Genomic DNA, 27,084 nt, shown 5'->3' with positions numbered 1-27,084 from the left:
ATAGCCTTGCACTTTTTTCGAAAAATGACCACTACCAAAACAGTCTAAATATGCAATAAAAAGCAAAAATTAATGCTTCTATTCTGATTTATTGCTCTTTTCGTTTATCTGCAGCTTGTTTTTAATAAATATTTGCATGTTTTAGGGCAATGAAAAATTCGATATTTTTCTAAGGCTATATGCCTTGCACTTTTTTCGAAAAATTACCACTACCAAAACAGTCTAAATATGCAATAAAAAGCAATAATTAATGCTTCTATTCTAATTTATTGCTCTTTTCGTTTATCTGCAGCTTGTTTTTAATAAAAATTTGCATGTTTTAGGGCAATGAAAAATTCGATATTTTTCTAAGGCTATAGCCTTGCACTTTTTTCAAAAAATGACCACTACCAAAACTGTCTAAATATGCAATAAAAAGCAATAATTAATGCTTCTTTTCTCATTTATTGCTCTTTTCTTTTATATGCAGCTTGTTTTTAATAAAAATTTGCATGTCTTAGGGCCATGAAAATTTCGACATTTTTCTAAGGCTATAGCCTTGCACTTTGTCGAAAAATGACCACTACCAAAACAGTCTAAATATGCAATAAAAAGCAAAAATTAATGCTTCTATTCTGATTTATTGCTCTTTTCGTTTATCTGCAGCTTGTTTTTAATAAATATTTGCATGTTCTAGGGCCATGAAAATTTCGATATTTTTCTAAGGCTATAGCCTTGCACTTTGTCGAAAAATGACCACTACCAAAACAGTCTAAATATGCAATAAAAAGCAATAATTAATGCTTCTATTCTAATTTATTGCTCTTTTCGTTTATCTGCAGCTTGTTTTTAATAAAAATTGCCATGTTTTAGGGCAATGAAAAATTCGATATTTTCCTAAGGCTATATGCCTTGCACTTTGTCGAAAAATGACCACTACCAAAACAGTCTAAATATGCAATAAAAAGCAATAATCAATGCTTCTATTCTGATTTATTGCCCTTTTCGTTTATCTGCAGCTTGTTTTTAATAAAAATTTGCATGTTTTAGGGCAATGAAAAATTCGATATTTTCCTAAGGCTATAGCCTTGCACTTTTTTCGAAAAATGATCACTACCAAAACAGTCTAAATATGCAATAAAAAGCAATAATTAATGCTTCTATTCTAATTTATTGCTCTTTTCGTTTATCTGCAGCTTGTTTTTAATAAAAATTTGCATGTTTTAGGGCAATGAAAAATTCGATATTTTCCTAAGGCTATATGCCTTGCACTTTGTCGAAAAATGACCACTACCAAAACAGTCTAAATATGCAATAAAAAGCAATAATTAATGCTTCTATTCTAATTTATTGCTCTTTTCGTTTATCTGCAGCTTGTTTTTAATAAAAATTGCCATGTTTTAGGGCAATGAAAAATTCGATATTTTTCTAAGGCTATAGCCTTGCACTTTTTTCAAAAAATGACCACTACCAAAACTGTCTAAATATGCAATAAAAAGCAATAATTAATGCTTCTTTTCTCATTTATTGCTCTTTTCTTTTATATGCAGCTTGTTTTTAATAAAAATTGCCATGTTTTAGGGCAATGAAAAATTCGATATTTTTCTAAGGCTATAGCCTTGCACTTTTTTCAAAAAATGACCACTACCAAAACTGTCTAAATATGCAATAAAAAGCAATAATCAATGCTTCTATTCTGATTTATTGCCCTTTTCGTTTATCTGCAGCTTGTTTTTAATAAAAATTGGCATGTTTTGGGGCCATGAAAAACTCGATATTTTTCTAAGGCTATAGCCTTGCACTTTTTTCGAAAAATGATCACTGCCAAAACAGTCTAAATATGCAATAAAAAGCAATAATTAATGCTTCTATTCTAATTTATTGCTCTTTTCGTTTATCTGCAGCTTGTTTTTAATAAAAATTTGCATGTTTTAGGGCAATGAAAAATTCGATATTTTCCTAAGGCTATATGCCTTGCACTTTGTCGAAAAATGACCACTACCAAAACAGTCTAAATATGCAATAAAAAGCAATAATTAATGCTTCTATTCTAATTTATTGCTCTTTTCGTTTATCTGCAGCTTGTTTTTAATAAAAATTGCCATGTTTTAGGGCAATGAAAAATTCGATATTTTTCTAAGGCTATAGCCTTGCACTTTTTTCAAAAAATGACCACTACCAAAACTGTCTAAATATGCAATAAAAAGCAATAATTAATGCTTCTTTTCTCATTTATTGCTCTTTTCTTTTATATGCAGCTTGTTTTTAATTAAAATTTGCATGTCTTAGGGCCATGAAAATTTCGACATTTTTCTAAGGCTATAGCTTTGCACTTTGTCGAAAAATGACCACTACCAAAACAGTCTAAATATGCAATAAAAAGCAATAATTAATGCTTCTATTCTAATTTATTGCTCTTTTCGTTTATCTGCAGCTTGTTTTTAATAAAAATTGCCATGTTTTAGGGCAATGAAAAATTCGATATTTTTCTAAGGCTATAGCCTTGCACTTTTTTCAAAAAATGACCACTACCAAAACTGTCTAAATATGCAATAAAAAGCAATAATTAATGCTTCTTTTCTCATTTATTGCTCTTTTCTTTTATATGCAGCTTGTTTTTAATAAAAATTTGCATGTCTTAGGGCCATGAAAATTTCGACATTTTTCTAAGGCTATAGCCTTGCACTTTGTCGAAAAATGACCACTACCAAAACAGTCTAAATATGCAATAAAAAGCAATAATTAATGCTTCTATTCTCATTTATTGCTCTTTTCATTTATCTATGGCTTGTTTTTATTAAAAATTTGCATGTTTTAGGGCAATGAAAAATTCGATATTTTCCTAAGGCTATATGCCTTGCACTTTTTTCGAAAAATTACCACTATCAAAACAGTCTAAATATGCAATAAAAAGCAATAATTAATGCTTCTATTCTAATTTATTGCTCTTTTCGTTTATCTGCAGCTTGTTTTTAATAAAAATTGGCATGTTTTAGGGCAATGAAAAATTCGATATTTTTCTAAGGCTATAGCCTTGCACTTTTTTCAAAAAATGACCACTACCAAAACTGTCTAAATATGCAATAAAAAGCAAAAATTAATGCTTCTATTCTGATTTATTGCTCTTTTCGTTTATCTGCAGCTTGTTTTTAATAAATATTTGCATGTTCTAGGGCCATGAAAATTTCGATATTTTTCTAAGGCTATAGCCTTGCACTTTGTCGAAAAATGACCACTACCAAAACAGTCTAAATAAGCAATAAAAAGCAATAATTAATGCTTCTATTCTCATTTATTGCTCTTTTCATTTATCTATAGCTTGTTTTTAATAAAAATTTGCATGTTTTAGGGCCATGAAAATTTCGATATTTTTCTAAGGCTATAGCCTTGCACTTTGTCGAAAAATGACCACTACCAAAACAGTCTAAATATGCAATAAAAAGCAAAAATTAATGCTTCTATTCTGATTTATTGCTCTTTTCGTTTATCTGCAGCTTGTTTTTAATAAATATTTGCATGTTCTAGGGCCATGAAAATTTCGATATTTTTCTAAGGCTATAGCCTTGCACTTTGTCGAAAAATGACCACTACCAAAACAGTCTAAATATGCAATAAAAAGCAATAATTAATGCTTCTATTCTCATTTATTGCTCTTTTCATTTATCTATAGCTTGTTTTTAATAAAAATTTGCATGTTTTAGGGCAATGAAAAATTCGATATTTTCCTAAGGCTATAGCCTTGCACTTTTTTCGAAAAATTACCACTACCAAAACAGTCTAAATATGCAATAAAAAGCAATAATTAATGCTTCTATTCTAATTTATTGCTCTTTTCGTTTATCTGCAGCTTGTTTTTAATAAAAATTTGCATGTTTTGGGGCCATGAAAAATTCGATATTTTTCTAAGGCTATAGCCTTGCACTTTTTTCGAAAAATTACCACTACCAAAACAGTCTAAATATGCAATAAAAAGCAATAATTAATGCTTCTATCCTAATTTATTGCTCTTTTCGTTTATCTGCAGCTTGTTTTTAATAAAAATTTGCATGTTTTAGGGCAATGAAAAATTCGATTTTTTTCTAAGGCTATAGCCTTGCACTTTTTTCGAAAAATTACCACTACCAAAACAGTCTAAATATGCAATAAAAAGCAATAATTAATGCTTCTATTCTAATTTATTGCTCTTTTCGTTTATCTGCAGCTTGTTTTTAATAAAAATTTGCATGTTTTAGGGCAATGAAAAATTCGATTTTTTTCTAAGGCTATAGCCTTGCACTTTTTTCAAAAAATGACCACTACCAAAACAGTCTAAATATGCAATAAAAAGCAATAATTAATGCTTCTTTTCTCATTTATTGCTCTTTTCTTTTATATGCAGCTTGTTTTTAATAAAAATTTCCATGTCTTAGGGCCATGAAAATTTCGACATTTTTCTAAGGCTATAGCCTTGCACTTTGTCGAAAAATGACCACTACCAAAACAGTCTAAATATGCAATAAAAAGCAATAATTAATGCTTCTATTCTAATTTATTGCTCTTTTCGTTTATCTGCAGCTTGTTTTTAATAAAAATTTGCATGTTTTAGGGCAATGAAAAATTCGATTTTTTTCTAAGGCTATAGCCTTGCACTTTTTTCAAAAAATGACCACTACCAAAACAGTCTAAATATGCAATAAAAAGCAATAATTAATGCTTCTTTTCTCATTTATTGCTCTTTTCTTTTATATGCAGCTTGTTTTTAATAAAAATTTCCATGTCTTAGGGCCATGAAAATTTCGACATTTTTCTAAGGCTATAGCCTTGCACTTTGTCGAAAAATGACCACTACCAAAACAGTCTAAATATGCAATAAAAAGCAAAAATTAATGCTTCTATTCTGATTTATTGCTCTTTTCGTTTATCTGCAGCTTGTTTTTAATAAATATTTGCATGTTCTAGGGCCATGAAAATTTCGATATTTTTCTAAGGCTATAGCCTTGCACTTTGTCGAAAAATGACCACTACCAAAACTGTCTAAATATGCAATAAAAAGCAATAATTAATGCTTCTATTCTCATTTATTGCTCTTTTTATTTATCTATAGCTTGTTTTTAATAAAAATTTGCATGTTTTAGGGCAATGAAAAATTCGATATTTTCCTAAGGCTATATGCCTTGCACTTTTTTCGAAAAATTACCACTACAAAAACAGTCTAAATATGCAATAAAAAGCAATAATTAATGCTTCTATTCTAATTTATTGCTCTTTTCGTTTATCTGCAGCTTGTTTTTAATAAAAATTGCCATGTTTTAGGGCAATGAAAAATTCGATATTTTTCTAAGGCTATAGCCTTGCACTTTTTTCAAAAAATGACCACTACCAAAACTGTCTAAATATGCAATAAAAAGCAATAATTAATGCTTCTTTTCTCATTTATTGCTCTTTTCTTTTATATGCAGCTTGTTTTTAATAAAAATTTGCATGTCTTAGGGCCATGAAAATTTGGACATTTTTCTAAGGCTATAGCCTTGCACTTTTTTCTAAAAATGACCACTACCAAAACAGTCTAAATATGCAATAAAAAGCAATAATTAATGCTTCTATTCTCATTTATTGCTCTTTTCGTTTATCTGCAGTTTGTTTTTAGAAAATATTTGCATGTTTCAGGGCTATGAAAAACTCGATATTTTTCTAAGGCTATAGCCTTGCACTTTGTCGAAAAATGACCACTACCAAAACTGTCTAAATATGCAATAAAAAGCAATAATTAATGCTTCTATTCTCATTTATTGCTCTTTTCATTTATCTATAGCTTGTTTTTAATAAAAATTTGCATGTTTTAGGGCAATGAAAAATTCGATATTTTCCTAAGGCTATATGCCTTGCACTTTTTTCAAAAAATGACCACTACCAAAACTGTCTAAATATGCAATAAAAAGCAATAATTAATGCTTCTTTTCTCATTTATTGCTCTTTTCTTTTATATGCAGCTTGTTTTTAATAAAAATTTGCATGTCTTAGGGCCATGAAAATTTCGACATTTTTCTAAGGCTATAGCCTTGCACTTTTTTCTAAAAATGACCACTACCAAAACAGTCTAAATATGCAATAAAAAGCAATAATTAATGCTTCTATTCTCATTTATTGCTCTTTTCGTTTATCTGCAGTTTGTTTTTAGAAAATATTTGCATGTTTCAGGGCTATGAAAAACTCGATATTTTTCTAAGGCTATAGCCTTGCACTTTGTCGAAAAATGACCACTACCAAAACTGTCTAAATATGCAATAAAAAGCAATAATTAATGCTTCTATTCTCATTTATTGCTCTTTTCATTTATCTATAGCTTGTTTTTAATAAAAATTTGCATGTTTTAGGGCAATGAAAAATTCGATATTTTCCTAAGGCTATATGCCTTGCACTTTTTTCGAAAAATTACCACTACCAAAACAGTCTAAATATGCAATAAAAAGCAATAATTAATGCTTCTATTCTAATTTATTGCTCTTTTCGTTTATCTGCAGCTTGTTTTTAATAAAAATTGCCATGTTTTAGGGCAATGAAAAATTCGATATTTTTCTAAGGCTATAGCCTTGCACTTTTTTCAAAAAATGACCACTACCAAAACTGTCTAAATATGCAATAAAAAGCAATAATTAATGCTTCTTTTCTCATTTATTACTCTTTTCGTTTATCTGCAGCTTGTTTTTAATAAAAATTTGCATGTCTTAGGGCCATGAAAATTTCGACATTTTTCTAAGGCTATAGCCTTGCACTTTTTTCTAAAAATGACCACTACCAAAACAGTCTAAATATGCAATAAAAAGCAATAATTAATGCTTCTATTCTCATTTATTGCTCTTTTCGTTTATCTGCAGTTTGTTTTTAGAAAATATTTGCATGTTTCAGGGCTATGAAAAACTCGATATTTTTCTAAGGCTATAGCCTTGCACTTTTTTCGAAAAATGACCACTACCAAAACAGTCTAAATATGCAATAAAAAGCAATAATTAATGCTTCTATTCTCATTTATTGCTCTTTTCGTTTATCTGCAGTTTGTTTTTAAAAAATATTTGCATGTTTCATGGCTATGAAAAACTCGATATTTTTCTAAGGCTATAGCCTTGCACTTTTTTCAAAAAATGACCACTACCAAAACTGTCTAAATATGCAATAAAAAGCAATAATTAATGCTTCTTTTCTCATTTATTGCTCTTTTCTTTTATATGCAGCTTGTTTTTAATAAAAATTTGCATGTCTTAGGGCCATGAAAATTTCGACATTTTTCTAAGGCTATAGCCTTGCACTTTTTTCAAAAAATGACCACTACCAAAACTGTCTAAATATGCAATAAAAAGCAATAATTAATGCTTCTTTTCTCATTTATTGCTCTTTTCTTTTATATGCAGCTTGTTTTTAGAAAATATTTGCATGTTTCAGGGCTATGAAAAACTCGATATTTTTCTAAGGCTATAGCCTTGCACTTTTTTCGAAAAATGACCACTACCAAAACAGTCTAAATATGCAATAAAAAGCAATAATTAATGCTTCTATTCTCATTTATTGCTCTTTTCTTTTATCTGCAGTTTGTTTTTAGAAAATATTTGCATGTTTCAGGGCTATGAAAAACTCGATATTTTTCTAAGGCTATAGCCTTGCACTTTTTTCAAAAAATGACCACTACCAAAACTGTCTAAATATGCAATAAAAAGCAATAATTAATGCTTCTTTTCTCATTTATTGCTCTTTTCTTTTATATGCAGCTTGTTTTTAATAAAAATTTGCATGTCTTAGGGCCATGAAAATTTCGACATTTTTCTAAGGCTATAGCCTTGCACTTTTTTCTAAAAATGACCACTACCAAAACAGTCTAAATATGCAATAAAAAGCAATAATTAATGCTTCTATTCTCATTTATTGCTCTTTTCGTTTATCTGCAGTTTGTTTTTAGAAAATATTTGCATGTTTCAGGGCTATGAAAAACTCGATATTTTTCTAAGGCTATAGCCTTGCACTTTTTTCGAAAAATGACCACTACCAAAACAGTCTAAATATGCAATAAAAAGCAATAATTAATGCTTCTATTCTCATTTATTGCTCTTTTCTTTTATCTGCAGTTTGTTTTTAGAAAATATTTGCATGTTTCAGGGCTATGAAAAACTCGATATTTTTCTAAGGCTATAGCCTTGCACTTTTTTCAAAAAATGACCACTACCAAAACTGTCTAAATATGCAATAAAAAGCAATAATTAATGCTTCTTTTCTCATTTATTGCTCTTTTCTTTTATATGCAGCTTGTTTTTAATAAAAATTTGCATGTCTTAGGGCCATGAAAATTTCGACATTTTTCTAAGGCTATAGCCTTGCACTTTTTTCTAAAAATGACCACTACCAAAACAGTCTAAATATGCAATAAAAAGCAATAATTAATGCTTCTATTCTCATTTATTGCTCTTTTCGTTTATCTGCAGTTTGTTTTTAGAAAATATTTGCATGTTTCAGGGCTATGAAAAACTCGATATTTTTCTAAGGCTATAGCCTTGCACTTTTTTCGAAAAATGACCACTACCAAAACAGTCTAAATATGCAATAAAAAGCAATAATTAATGCTTCTATTCTCATTTATTGCTCTTTTCGTTTATCTGCAGTTTGTTTTTAAAAAATATTTGCATGTTTCAGGGCTATGAAAAACTCGATATTTTTCTAAGGCTATAGCCTTGCACTTTTTTCTAAAAATGACCACTACCAAAACAGTCTAAATATGCAATAAAAAGCAATAATTAATGCTTCTATTCTCATTTATTGCTCTTTTCGTTTATCTGCAGTTTGTTTTTAGAAAATATTTGCATGTTTCAGGGCTATGAAAAACTCGATATTTTTCTAAGGCTATAGCCTTGCACTTTGTCGAAAAATGACCACTACCAAAACTGTCTAAATATGCAATAAAAAGCAATAATTAATGCTTCTATTCTCATTTATTGCTCTTTTCATTTATCTATAGCTTGTTTTTAATAAAAATTTGCATGTTTTAGGGCAATGAAAAATTCGATATTTTCCTAAGGCTATATGCCTTGCACTTTTTTCGAAAAATTACCACTACCAAAACAGTCTAAATATGCAATAAAAAGCAATAATTAATGCTTCTATTCTAATTTATTGCTCTTTTCGTTTATCTGCAGCTTGTTTTTAATAAAAATTGCCATGTTTTAGGGCAATGAAAAATTCGATATTTTTCTAAGGCTATAGCCTTGCACTTTTTTCAAAAAATGACCACTACCAAAACTGTCTAAATATGCAATAAAAAGCAATAATTAATGCTTCTTTTCTCATTTATTGCTCTTTTCTTTTATATGCAGCTTGTTTTTAATAAAAATTTGCATGTCTTAGGGCCATGAAAATTTCGACATTTTTCTAAGGCTATAGCCTTGCACTTTTTTCTAAAAATGACCACTACCAAAACAGTCTAAATATGCAATAAAAAGCAATAATTAATGCTTCTATTCTCATTTATTGCTCTTTTCGTTTATCTGCAGTTTGTTTTTAGAAAATATTTGCATGTTTCAGGGCTATGAAAAACTCGATATTTTTCTAAGGCTATAGCCTTGCACTTTTTTCGAAAAATGACCACTACCAAAACAGTCTAAATATGCAATAAAAAGCAATAATTAATGCTTCTATTCTCATTTATTGCTCTTTTCGTTTATCTGCAGTTTGTTTTTAAAAAATATTTGCATGTTTCAGGGCTATGAAAAACTCGATATTTTTCTAAGGCTATAGCCTTGCACTTTTTTCGAAAAATGACCACTACCAAAACAGTCTAAATATGCAATAAAAAGCAATAATTAATGCTTCTATTCTCATTTATTGCTCTTTTCGTTTATCTGCAGTTTGTTTTTAAAAAATATTTGCATGTTTCAGGGCTATGAAAAACTCGATATTTTTCTAAGGCTATAGCCTTGCACTACTTTCGAAAAATGACCACTACCAAAACAGTCTAAATATGCAATAAAAAGCAATAATTAATGCTTCTATTCTCATTTAGTGCTCTTTTCGTTTATGTGCAGCTTGTTTTTAAAAAAAATTTGCATGTTTCAGGGCAATGAAAAATTCGATATATTAAAAGAGTATAATGACCACTATGATAATGGACTAATTATGCCATAAAAAGCAAAAATAAATATGGCTAAAGTAATTTGGAGCTGTTTCCTTATATTTAGACGTTGTTTTTGATAAAAAGCTACATATTTTTTTGCTATAAAATGCTTTTTTCGCAGTAAAATGTCTTATAGGTTTTTCAAGTTGGTGGTAGATCGCATAGTTGAATCTTGTTATGTTGGACCTTCAAGCCTGCCAGTGAGTGGTCCGACCTAGCTAGTCGACTTAGCTGGTGTGCGGTTTTAGACTTGAATAAGGTAGAAAGATCAGTCCGACGTATGCCGGGTAACATTCAACGGCTCTCGATTTAATATGAAAAAAATTAGTCAAATAAAATGGCAGTCTGAGTTTTAGAAATATTTCCTTTATCAAAATATAACAAGTGTTCACAATAACCGATAACACCTTTAATGTCAGTTAAAAGATTAACAATGTACTTGGTTTTTTTTCCATCAGAACTTTGTTGACTGATTGGAAGAGTGAGAAAAATGTCTTTTACTTTGTCAATGTCAGTGCTCCGGCTCCTTGGCCGTAACCGAATCCTTTAGGCCCAAAATTCTTTCCATAACATCCTGAAAATGGAATAACCATTTAGAGAAAATGAAAGTCATTCAAAGGAAGAGAAACGTAGGAGAAGGTGTTTATTGTACAATATTTTTATTTGACAACTTTAGGCCAGTGACGTCACAGCCTTATTGTAAGACTGATAAAAGTAAAGTATTAATACAAAGTATTTAATATAAATTGTTTGCATAATACAAGTAATTTTTGTAAGTATGGATAACTATAATTAGTTTAAAATTAGGAGAAAGCTACAAATTGTTTGATATTAGGTAATACAGTGGTTTCAACCAATTCTGAGTGATAAAAATTTCTCCCAGAGTACAGCACCGCAATAAACTCAAATTGGACCATTTTCTGCTTCAGTCCTGCTGTACCAGCCTTTTCCTTCGGGTTAATAGATTTCAATCTGATACGGTGTCTGTATATCTGTTTTTCACGGCTAAGACTGAATTTAGCCGTGAAGATCATCTTGTTGGGGTCAACTTCAATAGGGTTAGATCGTGGCTTTTGCAGCTGATAGTGCCAACTCTGTCCAACGCTTTAGATTTCCAACAAAAACGTGTAAATTTCCTCTAGTGTATCAAAAAATCCGATCGCAGGCGGGCAAAAAAGCGAAAAAAATGTGATGTACAGCGCTCCTGCGCCGCCTAGGCATATGCCCCCCCCTGGAGTGCACGGGGTGCAGGGGTTGATGTCACGCTCGTGCTTTAGCTCTAGTTAATGGCAAGTCATTTTGAAAAGTTCAACATTTGTTTACGCATACACTAAAAATAAAAATGAACAAAATTGAGTACCTTTGCAGTAAATTTCTCCGTCTTTATCAGCTACTGAAGTCGAGTCCAGTTTTTTGTTGCATTCTTTGCATGAGAAACAAGTCTTATGCCAAGACTGAAAGAAAACATTCTCATTACTTTCCAGGTTTAAATAAAATTTCAAACGAAAAAGTTCACGGTTATTAGGGAGGCAATTTGTCAAATAGTACCAACCACCCTTCTTAATATCAACAAGGGACAAGGGACATCTCAATAACAAGGGACAGATTTAGGCGGCAAGGATGGGGGGGGGGCGCTAGATAATGATTGGATTTTAATGTCACACCCTTAACGTGACTGGAAAATGATGAAAACCCCAATTTTCAAAATTCAGTTTTTTAGCTTTAAGATAAAGGAGATAAGACGATGAATCAAGACACATTTTTGCAACTTACCGATCCGGCACCTATAACCTTCTCGGCTGCATAAACTGACTTTCCACATCTTGGACACTTGTCAGCTCCACCAAAACTGGTAGCAGCTCCTCCACCTCTTCCGCCCTGCGCAACAGGCTTCTGGGAACCTCCAAAGTCAGTTCTCATAACGCCAGCACCTTGACCAAATCCATAGCCACTCGGTCCGAACTTTTTCCCATAACATCCCTTGCAGTAAATTGATACTTTGTCTGAAGAATAAAACGACTTAACGTTGAGCACAAATTTGAAAAGACAAATCATCTATTTTTGGATGAATACTTCAGGAAAACAGAAAATTTGCTAGAATTGTATAATATAATCCAGGTCTTTACTTCCAACAAAATCGTTAACATGTTGACATTTCGATGTAGGGCAGCTAAAACATGCTAGACACTCGATGAAGCTGGGGAATGACACCAAATATCAATATATTATATCTCTAGCTCAATGAATACAGTGTTGTAAGAAAAGGGCGTTCACAAAAACTTAGGCCTAGCCTGACAACAACAACAATTTCATAATCATTTAATGTCTCTTCTGAAGGGGTAAAACTCTATAAACAAAAGCTACATGTACATCTGGTAAACCATAGAATTGTCCATACATTTCACAAATAGATGTTTGGTACAATATTACTTGGTTACAACATTCGAGGGCTTAACGCGAATTTGTAAGCATAAATAATTACAGTTGTAAGAATACTTTAGAAAAACAGAAAATTTGCTTGAATAAATGGATTTTCTAATAATTCTAAAATAAGCCAGTGGCCTAATTGAAGTTTTTGAGGCCTGCTACTTGCCACAACAATCACTGAAGGAAAAGACGAAGAAGACAGGGACAAAACAACCTTGTTTTAGTCGAAAATCATGTCGAAGTAAAAAGGAGTTAAAAACGAAGTCAAGGGTTGGTTCCTGTTCTTAATGGTGAATTATTGATTAAGAAAAAAGTGATAAACATTAAGCCATTTTGGAAACTTTGCAACATTTTGCCTAGTAAACAAATCAGACAAAAATGAAATTAGCGGAGTTAACAACTATCTGCCTACCTCCTTCACGTTTGTCAGAGACAGAGCCACTATCCAACATCTTGCTACAGTCGAAGCATTTGAAGCAAAGTTTGTGCCATGCTTTGCCGCATGCATCAACTTTTTCATTGAAGTAGACAGTCTTGTCACAAGCGCCGCACTTTGGACCACCACCAAAAGACATCTGGAGAAAAAAAAGATCGTAAAACGGTGTTATTTCAAAGGCAAAATAAAACCTAATACTCGGAGTAGCAACTTAGAACCGTCCTGTTCATGTTGAGTCCATGCAGTTATATCAAAATTGGTGATCATTAAAGTTTTAGCTATCAACTATTTTTTTGCCATTATGCTATTTTATCTTAGGCCTGATTTGCGACCCCGGATTGGGTTCACTCCAGATTGGTTTTTACTTTGGATTTGGGCTTTCAATAACGCGGTGCTGACGCAACCTGAAGCACTTTAATTGCAAAACCGGAGTGACTGGAATAGAAGTTTGGCATAGAAGTTTAAATAAATCCGAAGTACTATACTCCACTTAGCATTTTATCCCGCGTTAACACTCAATCAGAACATATTCACTCCAGTGCCTCGCGCCTAAACCAAGCTGTCTCCTTAACCTTTAATGTTGTTTGGAAAATGGCACTTGCTGAAGTAGTTCAGTTAGGGGTCATCACGGCCCAGCCATTTCGTTGCATCAAAAAAATAAAAATATGTTACTGCTTTCTAATTTTTGGTTTTTTCAGTCTAAATTTGTTCGTGCTTTTGCTGATATAGTTTTTGCCGCAATCAAGATATTTTGCCCGCATTCACGTAAAATTGGAATATCCAGAAAGGAGTAGATTGCAAAAAGGTTTTAGAGTCGATAGGCCTGAAGAAGGAAAGATGAATGGGCCGCAAATCAAATGGTTTGCGGTTTACGTCCCTAACATGATCAAACTTTGAGGGGAGTCGCTAGCCCGTGGGCAGACTAGGAGTCGCTAGCTAGCTATCTGTAATTCCAGACGTGGGAATCATGAGGTGTGGTGGAAGGCTAGGGCATTTCTTCGATAAGCATGGCTTCTCGGTGTCTTTAAAACCTACCTAAACACTTCTCGATCTCTTTAATGTACAACGCAGACGAAGGATGGACACATGTCGTAACTCTGAACCGCACCACCCAGATTTTTAGAGCTAATCGCAATCTAACCACGTCACATGCATGGAGATACAACCTCAGATATTAATCTCATATAAAAACAGGGTATCATGAAACATGAAATCGCATTAAACGATGGTTATCGTTCATTATTTAGTGGACAATTTACCAGTTTGTCTTGATAAAAATTGCTTTATATCCAAAGTTAGATAACTCTCCTTGATCCCTTGTCTTGTGGTTAATTTATCAACTTTAAATCTTCTACTTGTCTAACTGAGTTAGGATCGTAGAAATAATGAGGAACATTTTCTACATTGATTTGGTAAAAAGCTTTACCAAAATCCACCATATAATCGCAGGAGGGGCAAATATGTAGATACATGGAATTTGACGTATCTATACCTTCAAAAATTTCAAAAATGAATATAGTTTTACTTTGTGTTAGATTTATTGGAAGAGGTGGAAGGGCCTTAACTCCAGCACCATAGCTAAATGATATTCTCATTCATTCAAAACCTGATAATTTGACCACAAACTTTGGGACAAAAGCACAGGGAGTCTGCCCTTTCCACACCCAGGCCCCGTCATGCTTAAATTGTGTTTTCAAGAAAGGTTTCAAAGCTAAGTGATTTGTCTGAAGTAAATATGTAAACTTCACTCCGGGCTGTACTTTTCCTTTTTTAACCCCAGTCGTTTGAAGGCCAATGGGTGGCAAAATTGTATAATGACCTCCCCTCAGTTGTTATATATTCAATGTTTGCCAGAATAAGATATAACTTAAGCTCAGTTTTGCAGGGCCCGCGCCACTGGGGGAGCCGGGGTGGCCATGGCCCCCAATTTTTTGGCGAAGCAAGCAGTTTTGAAACTGCAATAAAAGGGGTCAGAAGCCTTGGCCCCCTAAAATTTTAGCCTTGGCCACTTTAAAATTCGTGGCGCGGAGTCCTGTTGACTACGTTGTTCTTTTTCCGAGTCAAATAGGCAGCCTACTTGATTGGCAAATCTGTTTATTGCTTGATTCCAAGAAATTTCCTACTTGGGGAGCCATGTCGGCAGCCTTTATCGAAATACCAGACAATTTAGTATCATCTTGTTACTGATGTGAACTTAAAGGGCCTAATTTCGTTTTCTAACCAAAAAACGCCGCATTGAAAAGGTATAGACATTAACTGGCTAGCTATTCTAACTCAGTTTGGGCAAGAAAATATTGTTAAGATAGATAAAAAGAAACTTGTCTCGAAGACTAAGCAAATCAGAGGCATGGTTACAAAATCGAAACAAGTTGGGTAAAGATTCTTATATCAGTGGCGCCACAAGCCCGAAAAAAGTGGGGTGGACAAAAAAAACTTCTCGACCACATCCTTCATTTTCTCGGAATACGTGGGAAATGGCTGTTGAATACTTATAGATCTGTTTAGAAATTTTTGGAAAAGCAACTTTTTAAAGCAGCATATTTCGTAACGGGGGCTTTTGCAAGAGCGAAAATCGAAATCGATCTGATTAATCCCCCCCCTCCCCCTAGATTTTTTCAACTGACTGCGAGAAATTCGAAAATCGGTCTCTGGGAAAACTTGGGTGGAGCCAGTCCACTCCGTGGCGACGCCACTGGATACGAGAGTCGTACAGTAAATAGTTATGCTGAAAATTGCACCCTATTGTTCTAGCCCATGGCTTTTGCAAAATATTAAGAATTACACCCCACAAGTCACGATCAAAAGAACAATGCAAACATGAGCAGCTGAATCTTTTAGGTACACTCGAAAGCTCAAACGGTGGAACAGGTTTATGCTTTCCATGGCCTGCAATGCACGTAGTTGAGATAAACGGTTGACCAATCCCTTTCTATTCATTCCAAAGGATTTACACAAACCGCTTTCATTTTAATACCTTTCTCAGAAAAACCCACAACACGAGCATCAAAACAAACAGAGTAAATTTGCAAATGAGCTTGCATGGTAGAGACTCAGTCAACAATCCGAAAACGATGCAAGCATAGCCGATATTCCATGAGGTTTTAGCAATGAATAATCAAGAATATTCGCTGGATTTTAGCCAAAATATAGATTTAAAATTGCATATTCTGTCTTGCAGGACGTCTCAATCTTTAAAAGCCGAAAGTCTATTTTTCAAATAACTATTTGGGTTTAGATTAAATATACACAATAAGATTCCATGTAGTTGCAGAGCATGTCGGGGTCAGCTTTGGGAGTTTGTTTCCCTGTTACAAGTAAACAAAATCTACTCTGTCCGTAATTTGGACAATTTGACTATGGGCTAAGGGAATCTTTGAATTCAAAACAGCTTTCTAGCAATGACAATTCCATAGAAAGGACATCGGAAAAGAATAAAATCTGGCAAACTACGTACGGAGCCCCCCCCACTTTTCTAGAGCCCCCAATTTAAAATGTGCCCCTCTGTCCCTGCTATTTGCACAGAGAATTGTATTTTTCGAATGAATCATCCTTCTTTTTTTTAAAGGGCTGCCACGCAAGTTTGATTTTTAGGGGCCCTGTTGTTTAAGATCTTTAATCAAATTTTAAAATGTTAAAGATTTTTCATTGCCAGCATTCATTGAACTTTGAAAAGAAAACAAAACGATATAGTATCTGAATGGAAATTGTACAAAAGGGCCATACAATTGGGCGTGACAGGGTGACAAATGGGACAAGAGGGTGCTTTGAGAACTGAAGCTTCGAAGAACTTTGTACAGAATTGAAAATATTTGCTCTCTTTAGGCAAACACTATGAGTCAAATTGCGATTTTGTTGTCATTTGCTTGCAAATATGAAAAAAGCAATCCTTTCCATAGAAGAAATGCAAGGACACTTTATGCTTCAAAGTTTTAGAAGCAAATCAAATGAACAAAATATCACAGTAAATTTGAATTTTGCCACCACAGTAACGATTTCAATTTATAAACTTTCATTTGTTCACTCAAAGGCGAAGATTCCAACATGGCAGGTGATTTTAGTTTGAGTAAGCAAAGGTTCAGTTTGAGTAAGCAAACGTACAGTTCGACTTGCCATGAAAATTGAAACCAGTTTTTCAGACATTGACATTACCTGCAAACAATTGAAAGTGAACGCCCAGTAATCCGGTATAAAAAGACGTTATATTGGTTTTGTCTCTCTAACAAAAGGCGGCTAAATGTCAATGAATCGAAGATAATAAAACTTCAAATATCGTTACTTTATTTGAGCTGCCCTAAAGTAACGTGAATGGAAGTCAGGTTCATCGGGGCAGGTTACAGCATTCACTACAGCATTCACTACAAGGACAAAATGGGCCTAACATACTGAGCAAACAATGCTACCTCGTGTTATTCTGTCTGTTCAAATAACAAATTTACTGCAAAACAATATCATATAAAATTTATAAGCCATTTAGATAGGCCTCAACGTAGGTTAGAGAGTTATAAGTGGCATAAACGAATATTTGAATAGCAAAAAACTGGATTAAAAATCTTTAACTTCAATCTTTAAATGGGTGTAGCCTTTCGTTCGAATGTTTTGTTAGTAGACTTGGATTAGTGCAAAAGGGACAGCATTTTAACCATTAAAATCCCAAACGGCATAATCTCAAAGCAATGAAGAAAGAGAAAAAAGTTTTAAACAGACAATGAGGTCCCATTTCGTGGAATTCCACGTAAGTGCCCACATAATTGCAAGCGATTAGGCCACGACGTGAGTTCGTTTCGCAACTTCCGTATTTGACCGCAGTCTAGACGGAAACATTATAAACAAAACGTTGTAAAATCAAGAAATTAGCACAAACTTACCTTTAATTTGGCTACCAATACCTAAATTTAGTAGACCGATGAGGATACGTGCTTCTAGATGCCTCGACACCGACTGCACCCCGAATTACCGGATGCGAACTTGTTTCAATTGCACGCAACCACAAAAATTTATTCAATTTGATTAATGACGAAAGTATAGGTGCGTTGACAATGTTTGACAACAAAAGGCTGATAGGTGAAGCGTTAAACATGACCTTAAATGGAATGGTAATGGGACAATCACCACAGAAGAAACAATATTCTTTTGATGGAACATCTTTCTGTTTTTTCACTAGCTTCATACACAGCCGTATCTGGTCCATCTTGGATTCCCCCAATGAATGCAAAGAGAGTAATTGCATCTTGAGTTGAAGGATTTTTACTTTTGACTGAAAGGGTAAAATTTCTAGTCGGCAGTGAGAGGTTACCCCGACAGTGGCAGGGTCTCCGACGAAGAGGGGCTGAGGGGGCCATGGCCCCCACTTTCTGGCAAAACAATATAACTATTTTCAAGATCTTTTGCTATGGATGTTAAATTTCCCCTTGCCCCCCCCCACAACTTTCAGCATTGTATCGGAGCCCATGAGGGAGGTAGCAAGTATGTTTTGTGTAGGGGTGGGGCTGGGACACAATGATTTGATAGTTACTGCGCATCCAAGGACACCTTTTCATAGTGATTATCAAAATAAAGAGTCATAGATATCGTGAAAAAACATTTGTGCCTCCTGATGTTACGGGGACGTTACGCTCCTATTGAATTGATCCTATTGGACATTGGATAAAAAGGCTGTTTATCAATGTCCAGTTGCTTTGTACAATAATACCAGCAACATAACACCCCATCCCCCTCCCCAGTTCCAGTGAATAACTACAAGGTATTGTCACAGAATAGGGGAAAAGGCTTGACTCTAGCTGAAGCCCCCCTGAAGCTCCCTAAAGCATCACAAGGGGCAGACGAGGAGGTTCTAGATCTATGACTATTCTTTCATAATGCTGACAAGAAAAATACTACCAAAAAACCACAAAATTCCTTAAAAAATTGTTTAATTTTCACGTGAATTTTATAAATAAAGAAAAAAATGCTCGGCAAAGACAGGGCCAAAAATTCATGTCCTAAACATATATCTCTGGCTACAATTGCGGCAGTTGTTTTAAATGAACCTGATAAGATAAAAATCGCCAGTTAGAAAATTGTTTATGATCCAGTGTTTGGCAGTGCACCTCCACCAACTCCAAATCCAAAACCTTTTGGTCCGAAATTCTTACCATAGCACCCTATAAAGAGAAAGGCTCAATATTTCAGAACTCGTTGGCTTTTTGAGTGGTCACTAATTTAAACAGGGATGGATTTAAGCGGTAAAAATGGCGGGGAGGGGCTAGATAATGATTGGATTATGAGCCACACTCTTGATGATTGAAAACTAATGTAAACACCTATTTTTAAAATTCTGTTTTTATCCTTAATAAAACTAATCGAAGAAGATAAATAATGATAAATCAACTTTTCTGTATCATTTTGTTACCAATGACTTGCTGCTTTTTACAGTTGAAACAAGGTTTATCAAAGAGTACAAGCATACATATGGAGGATGTGTCACATCCCCCACATTCCCCAGTAATTCCGTCCCTGCATTTAAAACTCAGGCAATCATCATGAACTAAGCAAAAAGCCAGTTATGTAGGGCTAGGGGGCTGGGCTGAAGGGCCCAGAGGGGTTTCAATGGCTCATGAAAGCTAAGGGGATAGGGTGGGGGAAAGAAACTACCCCTCTTTAGGATGCAGTATAATGCCTGGTGTTGGTATTACAGTGCAATTCGGAGTAGGATCGTTCTGATGAGCACACCAAAGCCGAGTACCCGTAAAATACATTAACTCAAACGAAGGGAAATTCACTCTTGCAATAAACGTACGAGATTCCAACGAAATCTAAGGGATTTCTATGGATTTTCTATTAAAGCAAAAGGATTTCCACCAAAGGCGTACGAGACTTCTATAGAATGGTTTACCCTCCAGCTAAAAGCAAAGCCTATTCACGACAAATTGCTAATAGTCTTCGCAGGTCGAGCGTAATTGTTTGTAGCAAATGAATACAGCTAAGAATTAAGGTATTTCTACTAAACTCTTTTTGATAAGACCCAGATATCAAAGTCAGGGTCATCGAGAGGTCTCGAAAGCCCTGGAGCAAAACTGAAACAGGAGGCCAGGCCCTTCAGTTTAGCTTAAAATGCATTTCAGAATAGTCTTGCAATCATTACTTGCAATTGTTAAATTTTTTTACACTTTCAAGCATACTTTTGCTAACTTAAATAGCTTAATTTAATGCAAATAAGCTTGTAATATCTTTGCTAATAAAATTACCTTTGGTTCCTTAAAATGGAATTCATTACCTTATTATGCCCGCAGACCTTGGTGCCCTGTTGCCCCATATCCGAGAGGGGGCAATATGGGGCAAGTTGCCCCATATTGCCCCCTCTCGGAAGCCCTGATTGAAGTGCGCTCTTATGAGAAAAAAAGATTAGTGAAGGGATTTACACGGTACCTTTGCAATAGATTTCTCCATCTCTGTCAGTACAAGTAGTTGAATCAAGGCGTTTGTTACAGTCCTTGCATGTGAAACACATTTTGTGCCAAGCCTATGAAAAACAAAACCTTGAATTAAAAGGAAGCAAAATGGCCATTGTAAAAGATTTAAAAACCTTTCACTGCAAAAAATTTGCCTCAGGTACATCAGTGTCATAGTTTTGGCAGTGAATGTCGAAAATATGATGATTATAATCACATCAAAATTTATTAATACACCATATCTATTATCTTGATATAACTTTAATATTTGCATATTGTATAAAACAAGCCTCAGCATACAATGAGACTGTATTAGCCTAGTCACAAACAATGATACGAACTAACAACTTTGTTTCAAAATTACTTTGGTAGCAAACTGCTTGTGTTATTAAAATGACCAAGATAGACCCCTTTATACATTGCATGTTAGGGCGCATAACAAAAACTACAAACATCGTTATCATATGAGTCGAGGGGAGAGGGGGGCTGTAACACCCCGAGTCTTTAAATATATTTGAAAAGGTAGGAAAATCTGCAAGTTATCGGACAATATAAGTAGTTACGAATGCGCCTTTATATAAGAAAATTACATTGAATATTAATGTTAATGTTAGATATTATATCAATGTTATACCTTATCTTCAAAAACTGAAGAAAACACATCGAAGTCGTTGTCATTAACGGAATTTTATAACAAAAGTATTCACGAAATAATTTTAACGTTCTTTGAGCAAAAGCTTTTAGCACAATTCTAGTATAAAAGTACGATTAGCGTATTACGAGTCGGAAATTCGTATAATTCAGCCCCTCCCCCCCAAAAAACGTCAATTTACACTCCTGTATGAATAATCAAGTTCTTTAAGGGCATCGCCTGAAAGTGGCACTAATAAATGATGTCTCGTCTCAAACTATTGCAATGTAACTCAAAGCTTGAGAACATTCTTTGAAAAACCGATGATCCTTTCTTTGACTGCCCAACCCATGTCTCTAGCAATGGGATTAATATGAAAGCTTTTTAGTGAAATCGAAATGATCCTAGCAGATCCGCTTGAAGTGTGTTTTGGTATGGTCACATCGAATGAAGATTTGCCTGTATAATAACAAATAGTCGCGGTTCTTGCCTCGATACTTACCTTTGATATGTCTTAATATTAAAATTGCTTTTAGGATGATTATTCGAGACAAAGATTTTATCTTAATGCAATTTTGAATTTATAATAAATTTATACGAAGAAAGAGACTATTCTATGGATGACGTTCGAACATGGCCTGTTGTCAAAACTTTGTGCGACACGCATTTGGTATATCTATTTAGCGTGATTGCTTTGATATCAAAATATCTATGATATTAAAAAGCAGAAACAATTTTTTCTGTTTCAGTTTTATCTCAAAGGAATCTTTAAACGTTCGTTTGAATAATCGACCATATCAGTCCAACGCAATGCAAAATAGGCCTGCATGAAGCTAGTTTCAGACCCTTTCGCTATTTAAATCCTTCAAAACTATGAATTCACAGACGCCTTCTAATATGTTTAACAGCTCCTATAAGCATGTTTATTTGTACCTCGCCAGCTCCGACAACCTTTTCTGCTTCATACACAGTTTTGCCACATCTCGGGCATTTGGGCCCACCTCCAACTGAACTGGTTCCTCCTGCACTTGGGTTGGAGGGAACATTGCTTTTGGCCCATTTTTGGCCGGTCGCATCCTTGCCTGCATCCATGCTTAAAGTACCAGCTCCTCCCCCAAAACCATAGCCTTTGGGTCCAAAGTTTTTGCCATAGCAAGATGCGCAGTAAATTTCCTCTGCAAGGGAAACCGAATACGTTAGGGCCTATCAACATAGAGAGGACAGTAGTTTAAGGTGAGACAAAGTTTGCTAAGGAAAACAGTGTCTCATTACAAACTCACGTAAGTATAAAACTGAGTAGGTAAAATGCTTGATGATGAGTAAGATATTTTTGTTGCGTTTCCCAAAAGAGGATCGAGACTGGCTACTGTAAATGCGATCCGTATCTTAATTGCCTTTGCGATTTTTTTACTATACTTTTGTTCTATCGGTACTCCATCCAAATTGGTGACTTCTAGAATACGCCTTTCTTAAAATGGATGGATCTAAAAGCGATCGTTGTCGCTTCAGCCCTTTCTAAAATTTATGCAAAATTATGCCATTTTGTGTACCGCAATTTGTGTTGTAGCTCGTAACGTGTCTAATCATGACGTGAGGTTAGAGAGTTATAATAATCAAAGGTTTACGTGAGGTTAGAGAGTTATAAAGGTAAAACATTAATAGCCATTTCTCTTGCTTATCGGAGCAGTTATAAACTAGGATCAAATACAGCCTATGACAGTCTCTAACAAGGACAATTGCGTGCTCAAGAATATAATTTCCACCCTTGTATAGGTGTGCAAATTTTTAGAAAATGGGTTTGGTGCATCAGTTTCTTGCAGCCGAGGGGTTGTAACAGGCAATCAAAATTAATCAAACGGAGTGATTTACGTACGAGACTCTTTTCTTTCACGAACAGTGTTGCTATCTAAACTCTTGTTGCAGTCCTTGCAAGTGAAGCAATGCCGATGCCATTTTGCGCCTGCGCCTATCCTTTCTTCCGCCTGGTAAACAGACTTTCCACAACGCTGACACTTCGATGCCATCTGCAAGAAAAATTTCAAGGTTATATCGAGCCGGCGTAAATGCAAAGATTCACTTAACCTAGAATAACTTTTAACTTACATTTCTAAAATAAATCACTGGGTACGGTTCTAAAAAATCTTCTCAACAAAGTATAGTCGACATTGTGTAAAGATGGAAGTTTTTTGGATGAAGACCCAAGACTGGGGGTTGTGCATGACATGTTATTGGAAATAAGGTAAAAGCCCAGGTTGCCAAGCAAGGATCCAACCAGTAGCGGTGCCAGCTATTACAGAGTGGGAGGGTAATGGGCGTGGTCAGTGAAACCACATCCCTTTTGTCTCGTTTCGGTGCTTTGTGCCAGGTTAACTTTCCTTAGTAAATTTTATCTACTCATACCCATCACTTTTTAATCCTTTCTTAAAAGAAATAGGTAAAACATGTTTTCAGAAAAGTGGGGGGGGGGGGGGGGTGGTAATAACAAACCACCACTTGGCATCGCCACTGGATCCAACATAGAAAACAGATGCATGCAAAGAGAATCAGGCTTTAGAAGTTCTGCACAAAATGTGTACAATGCATGGACAAATCTGATTCCGATGTCTAACGATGTCTAACAAACTTTTTCAATGCATAAAGGCTATAAGGTTGATTCTGAGACATTTTGCAAGAGCATAACCCCCCATTCTTTTCAGAGAACTAGTCCGCTGTCTTAAAGGTCGTCGGAGTTCCTTGACAAAATAAGGACATTTTGAGGCACAAGCAGGCTAGCTTACTTGACGACTCTGTCAAGAGATTAAAGAACGGAGCAAGCCTTAAGAGCAGAACGCAGGGATTCAACTAGCATGCTAGCTTAGCTCCGTTAGCAATTGTTATACCCTGCCTTTTTCTCCTTTTCTCAGATCCATTGAAGAGCTTTTCATATCTATCTGATAATCCGTAGGCGTGGTGCTCCTTTGCGGTACTGGGCTTCCGCAAACACGCTAATGCCCAGTGTCAAACACACAGGTGTCTCTAAGTAGGTGAAGAAATGGAACTAATATGGCTGCAGTGAAAGGCATTATCCCTTCATGCTATGAAATAAAACGGTATTAAGGTATTAGCGCTTCAATGATATTATATTTCAGTGAAAACGTTGTGAGCCTCCATGATCAACATCTTTTTTCCCGTGAACACGCAGCCGGAGATCATTCTCAGGAGCCCCTGCGTAGCACAGTAAGCGGGGAAGAAGCTGTAATATATGTTGCCCATGGCAAAATGGTTGTAAATTTCGTAGACAAAACGAACATAAACAAACCAATTTCCTTTTGAAACTAGAAAGATCCCCCCCCCCCGAACAAAACCTTTGCTTGGAAAACGGATGATTGGTTTCCTTTACTCTGTTTCTTTTGTTTATTTGTGTGCAGGGGGAGAGGTTGTGAATATGCAAAATCGAAGTTTGCCGTAAACTATACCATCTATTTTCATCTAAAATCTTAAAAAAATAATGTCTTTTTACAAAGCAGGATCATTTTCTTTTATGCATTGAATGTAGCAATGAAAATCTAAAAAAGGCAAGTCGAAGGAAAGTTTTCTAGGAAGGAACATAGTTTTGAGAGAAACAAGGTTGATGCTGCTTCGTAATGTTGCAGTTTAAGTGTTGTCCCAAAAAAGCACCTACAGACTTTCTGGTTAGCTTTTTTTACTCATGTATATATCTTCAACCCCTGACAAAAATGGTCGAGATTCTCATTTATAAATAACATACTTTAATGATATAATGGCCTTAAAGTGTTTAAACAAAGTAACACGGGTTGTAGGCGGAGCCACAAAACTTCATTGCTTAATTCATATGGAGCCAACATGTAAATAACAATTTTTTGAAAACAATGCTTGCACACTGAGTGCAGCTGCTATAAAATGTTTAACTGAGTCTGTTTTGCTTAGTGCATTTTTGTGGAATCATCGTCATTTTCTTCTCTTCAAACTTATCTTCTGTGCTAAGCATGCATTTGTACGATTGCGAATTAGTTTTGGCTAGGCAAGGGGTAAAAGCCACTTATGGTAGACGTTTTCTAAACCTTTAGGCGGATTTTGCAAACTCGAAAGACAACTAGGTTTTCGACAGATCAACTGGGGGACACACGAATCTGATCCCCCCTTGGAATCAAGGCACGGTCTTATAATGATTTAAAATGTACAAAACCTATAAAGTATCAGTTGTAATGAATTCAGAATTATGTATCTCAAACACAGGCTTCACCTTTGAAAATATAAACATAGGTAGAAGACTTGAAGTCACACCTGTGCTAGAAATCCAGAGAAGAACGAAAGATAAACTAATAAAAACTTGTAATTCGATGAATAAACAAGGTGTATAAGGTTATAAGAGATAAAAAGTTTGATACCTTTCCAAAAAGATTTTAGATGGAGCTTTGTCGAGATGCACGCCAAACAGCACCCAGTCTGTAATCAAGTTGAGCAGGCAGATTGATATCCTTTCTTACGGAGTTTCTCCACACCCAACAGCTAGTATTGTCTTTGATGGGCAGAGCACAATATACTTCCATAACAGGAGAAATCCAAACACAATTACGCTATAGGAAGGTTTGAGAAGAAAGAGACAAATTCCAGCTATTTTAACTAGCTAATACATCCGTAGATTTACCGTTTGGAAACCTAATCCGAATTGAGGTTAACTTGATTAGTATTTGACGGAATTTTATTTCAAAATTTACTAGCTGACCTTTCTGTCGAGGAAAAAACCAGGACAATTATAATCTTGCTTGGAAGTAGGATTAGGATAATCGCTCTCTTTCTAATTTTGAAAATATATCTTATAATTCAATTCAATTGACATTTTTCTGTTAATGGTATGACCCAGGTACATGAAGTGAATTTTTTTTGTCCTCCACGATAAAATGACTTTAGAAGCTTATATTTCCATCTTGGCTTAATATATTCCACTTTTGTGTAAGAAGTTGGGTTGTTAGCAAAAATCACTTTGAATCATTAGACTCAGAATGGACTCTAGCACACGCAAAATAACATGCAAATTTGTTGACAAAAAATCTGTAGCTTTTTACATCTTTACTGTAAAATTTGTCAATGAAGGTAAATACCTGGAAAATTTTGATGAAGAATTCATCCGAACAGACAATGGCGTAGATAGGAAAATTCATACGAGGGGCGAGAATTCCGACAAAAATCTAAAAAGATTTTTAGTTATTCCTGTATTTGAACATAGCATAACGACATCAAAATTGAAATTAAACAAGTAGCAAGTCTTATTGTTTATTCAAAGTCAAAGTCATGAATCACACGAATGGATAATCTTTTTTGTCTTCTCCTCGAAAAAAGCATTTTTTAATATCATAACTTATTGAAAGAAATTTCCTCTGATTTAGAAAAACGGAGGAGGTCATTATATTCAGCTTTAAAATTTTTTCTCGCAACATGCAATACTTAAGATAAAATAGAAACTAAGTTAAACTTCCAACAAGATTAGAAGACTTCCGACAAAATAGAAGTTTGGCTCTATAGAGGGGGGTCTCGCCCCCACTAACCCCCTTTATCTACGTTACTGCGAACAGAATATGTTGAGCCTTGATACATACGAACGTGCAAACAAAGAAACGATTTTTACATGTTAGTATCATACAAGGATGCAAGTTCTAGGGACCTTCTTTATTTGGAATTATAAATGGGTTTTCAGGCACGGCATACTTAATTCTTCTGCATACATCAAGGAAAATCAACTGACAATTGTGGTTTCCTGATTCTGGAAATGTGTCGATAAAGGTTTCGTACTTTTATATTGAGCCAAGAAACCGGGACATTAGAAGAATCAACAAATGCCAGTATTACTGTATTTCCTACGAGAAGTGTAGCACTCTTTCCAAACTGCGCAAGAATCATTCTAGAGAAATAGAATTCTTAGGGATTTTGGGGAACTTTCCTAGAAAAGGAATTGATTTTATGTGAGATTTTTATGCATGAAGAATGAGTACATTTAGGAGTGGTTATGGAATGATATGCCCCTTAAAACTTAACAATATCCGAATGCTTGATTGCA

The 27,084-nt window shown here is 34.6% G+C and overlaps 2 protein-coding genes across 2 annotated transcripts; both read right to left on the bottom strand.

Annotated features, from left to right (window-relative positions):
• Window positions 1-10,454: 10,454 nt before the first annotated feature.
• LOC148960564 (cysteine and glycine-rich protein 1-like) lies at window positions 10,455-17,996 on the bottom strand. Its single transcript, XM_089109046.1, has 5 exons — window positions 17,837-17,996; window positions 12,948-13,110; window positions 11,882-12,111; window positions 11,469-11,562; window positions 10,455-10,682 (listed from the first exon to the last, which is right to left on the bottom strand). Exons 2-5 carry the CDS (start codon window positions 13,108-13,110, stop codon window positions 10,606-10,608), a joined length of 564 nt encoding a protein of 187 aa, XP_088965172.1. The 5' UTR covers window positions 17,837-17,996; the 3' UTR covers window positions 10,455-10,605.
• An 867-nt stretch (window positions 17,997-18,863) lies between these two features.
• On the bottom strand, window positions 18,864-25,562 carry LOC135695703 (cysteine and glycine-rich protein 1). The gene is made up of 5 exons (XM_065214873.2): window positions 25,418-25,562; window positions 22,903-23,053; window positions 21,963-22,204; window positions 20,376-20,469; window positions 18,864-19,111 (listed from the first exon to the last, which is right to left on the bottom strand). Exons 2-5 carry the CDS (start codon window positions 23,051-23,053, stop codon window positions 19,032-19,034), a joined length of 567 nt encoding a protein of 188 aa, XP_065070945.2. The 5' UTR covers window positions 25,418-25,562; the 3' UTR covers window positions 18,864-19,031.
• Window positions 25,563-27,084: the final 1,522 nt, after the last annotated feature.

Source organism: Rhopilema esculentum, chromosome 2 (genome assembly GCF_057945365.1).
Source record: "Rhopilema esculentum isolate cy_ngs chromosome 2, ASM5794536v1, whole genome shotgun sequence".
Classification (NCBI taxonomy): Eukaryota; Metazoa; Cnidaria; class Scyphozoa; order Rhizostomeae; family Rhizostomatidae; genus Rhopilema; species Rhopilema esculentum.
The sequence above is the reverse complement of the archived record's forward strand: the minus strand, read 5'-3'. Positions and strand labels throughout refer to the sequence as shown.